Raw genomic sequence first — 892 nt, forward strand, 5'->3', positions numbered from 1 at the left:
CCAGGTCCTCCTGACTCAGCGGCCATGGGGCTTCCACAGGGCTTCCGCCAGGGTGGGGGTGGGGGGCCAACTCAGGCTTGAGGCCACCGAGGGAAACAGGAAACGGGAGAACAAAACCGCTCGGCCTCCTCCCTCTTCCTCCCCCCTCGCTCCTGCTGCCCACCCCGGCCGGCCCCTTCCCCTCTCCTCTCCCTGCTCTCCTCAGCCCTCCTGGCGTGTGGTGGAGAGGGGTGGGGAGGGAGGGGAGCTGACATCTGCCTCGTGTTGCTTCCAGTTGTCCTGGGGGATTTCTGGATTTGGGAGCCTTCTCGGGCCCTTGGCTGCTGACTGGGGTTTGGGGTCAGACCCAAAGCTGGAACCCAGGGCTCCGAGGCTGTGTTCCGGTGCTGCAGTGACACCGTGACACTCTGGGCCTCAGCTTCATTCTCCACACACAGGGCCACAGCGAGGGGCTGGAGTGCGAGCAGTTCGGTGTGACAGGAACACAGGAGACCGATGACACAAACCCGCCAAGGGCTCTGCCCAGGAAGGGGAAAGGGCTGGGAGCAGAGCACCGGGAAAGGGGAGGCGGGCAGGCCTGGCACCTGGCACGCAGGGGCTTCCGGTGATTCACCCTGGGAAGGCTGGGGACCCCCTGGCTGTCCGAGGAGCCGCCGGGTGTCCAGTGAGGGCGAGGGTGCCTGTCATGGGCGTGCTTTCGCAGGCACAGTGGGTATGTGGCAGATGTGTCTCTGAGGTTGTGCGTGCATGTGTGTGTGTGTGTGGGACAGGCAGGGCCTGCAGGACCGAGGTGAACGCGATGGGTGTGTACTGCGGGTCTGCTGCCGTGTGTGCAGTGCGTGTGTGAACCCGTCTCTCCGGGTGTGCTCATGTGTGGGGCGGGCATGAGGTG

General features: G+C 65.4%; 1 protein-coding gene across 1 annotated transcript in view; it reads left to right on the forward strand.

The window, feature by feature from the left end:
• Positions 1–254: 254 nt before the first annotated feature.
• Positions 255–892, forward strand: part of Arhgap23 (Rho GTPase activating protein 23) — a 37,365-nt gene continuing 36,727 nt past the window's right edge. The window contains exon 1 of the mRNA XM_033763119.1: positions 255–712. Within this exon, the coding sequence (XP_033619010.1) occupies positions 686–712 (27 nt within the window). The 5' untranslated portion in view covers positions 255–685. The remainder of the gene's footprint in view (positions 713–892) is intronic.

This window comes from Fukomys damarensis, unplaced genomic scaffold (genome assembly GCF_012274545.1).
Source record: "Fukomys damarensis isolate Sample0158 unplaced genomic scaffold, DMR_v1.0_HiC HiC_scaffold_13, whole genome shotgun sequence".
NCBI classification, from domain to species: domain Eukaryota; kingdom Metazoa; phylum Chordata; class Mammalia; order Rodentia; family Bathyergidae; genus Fukomys; species Fukomys damarensis.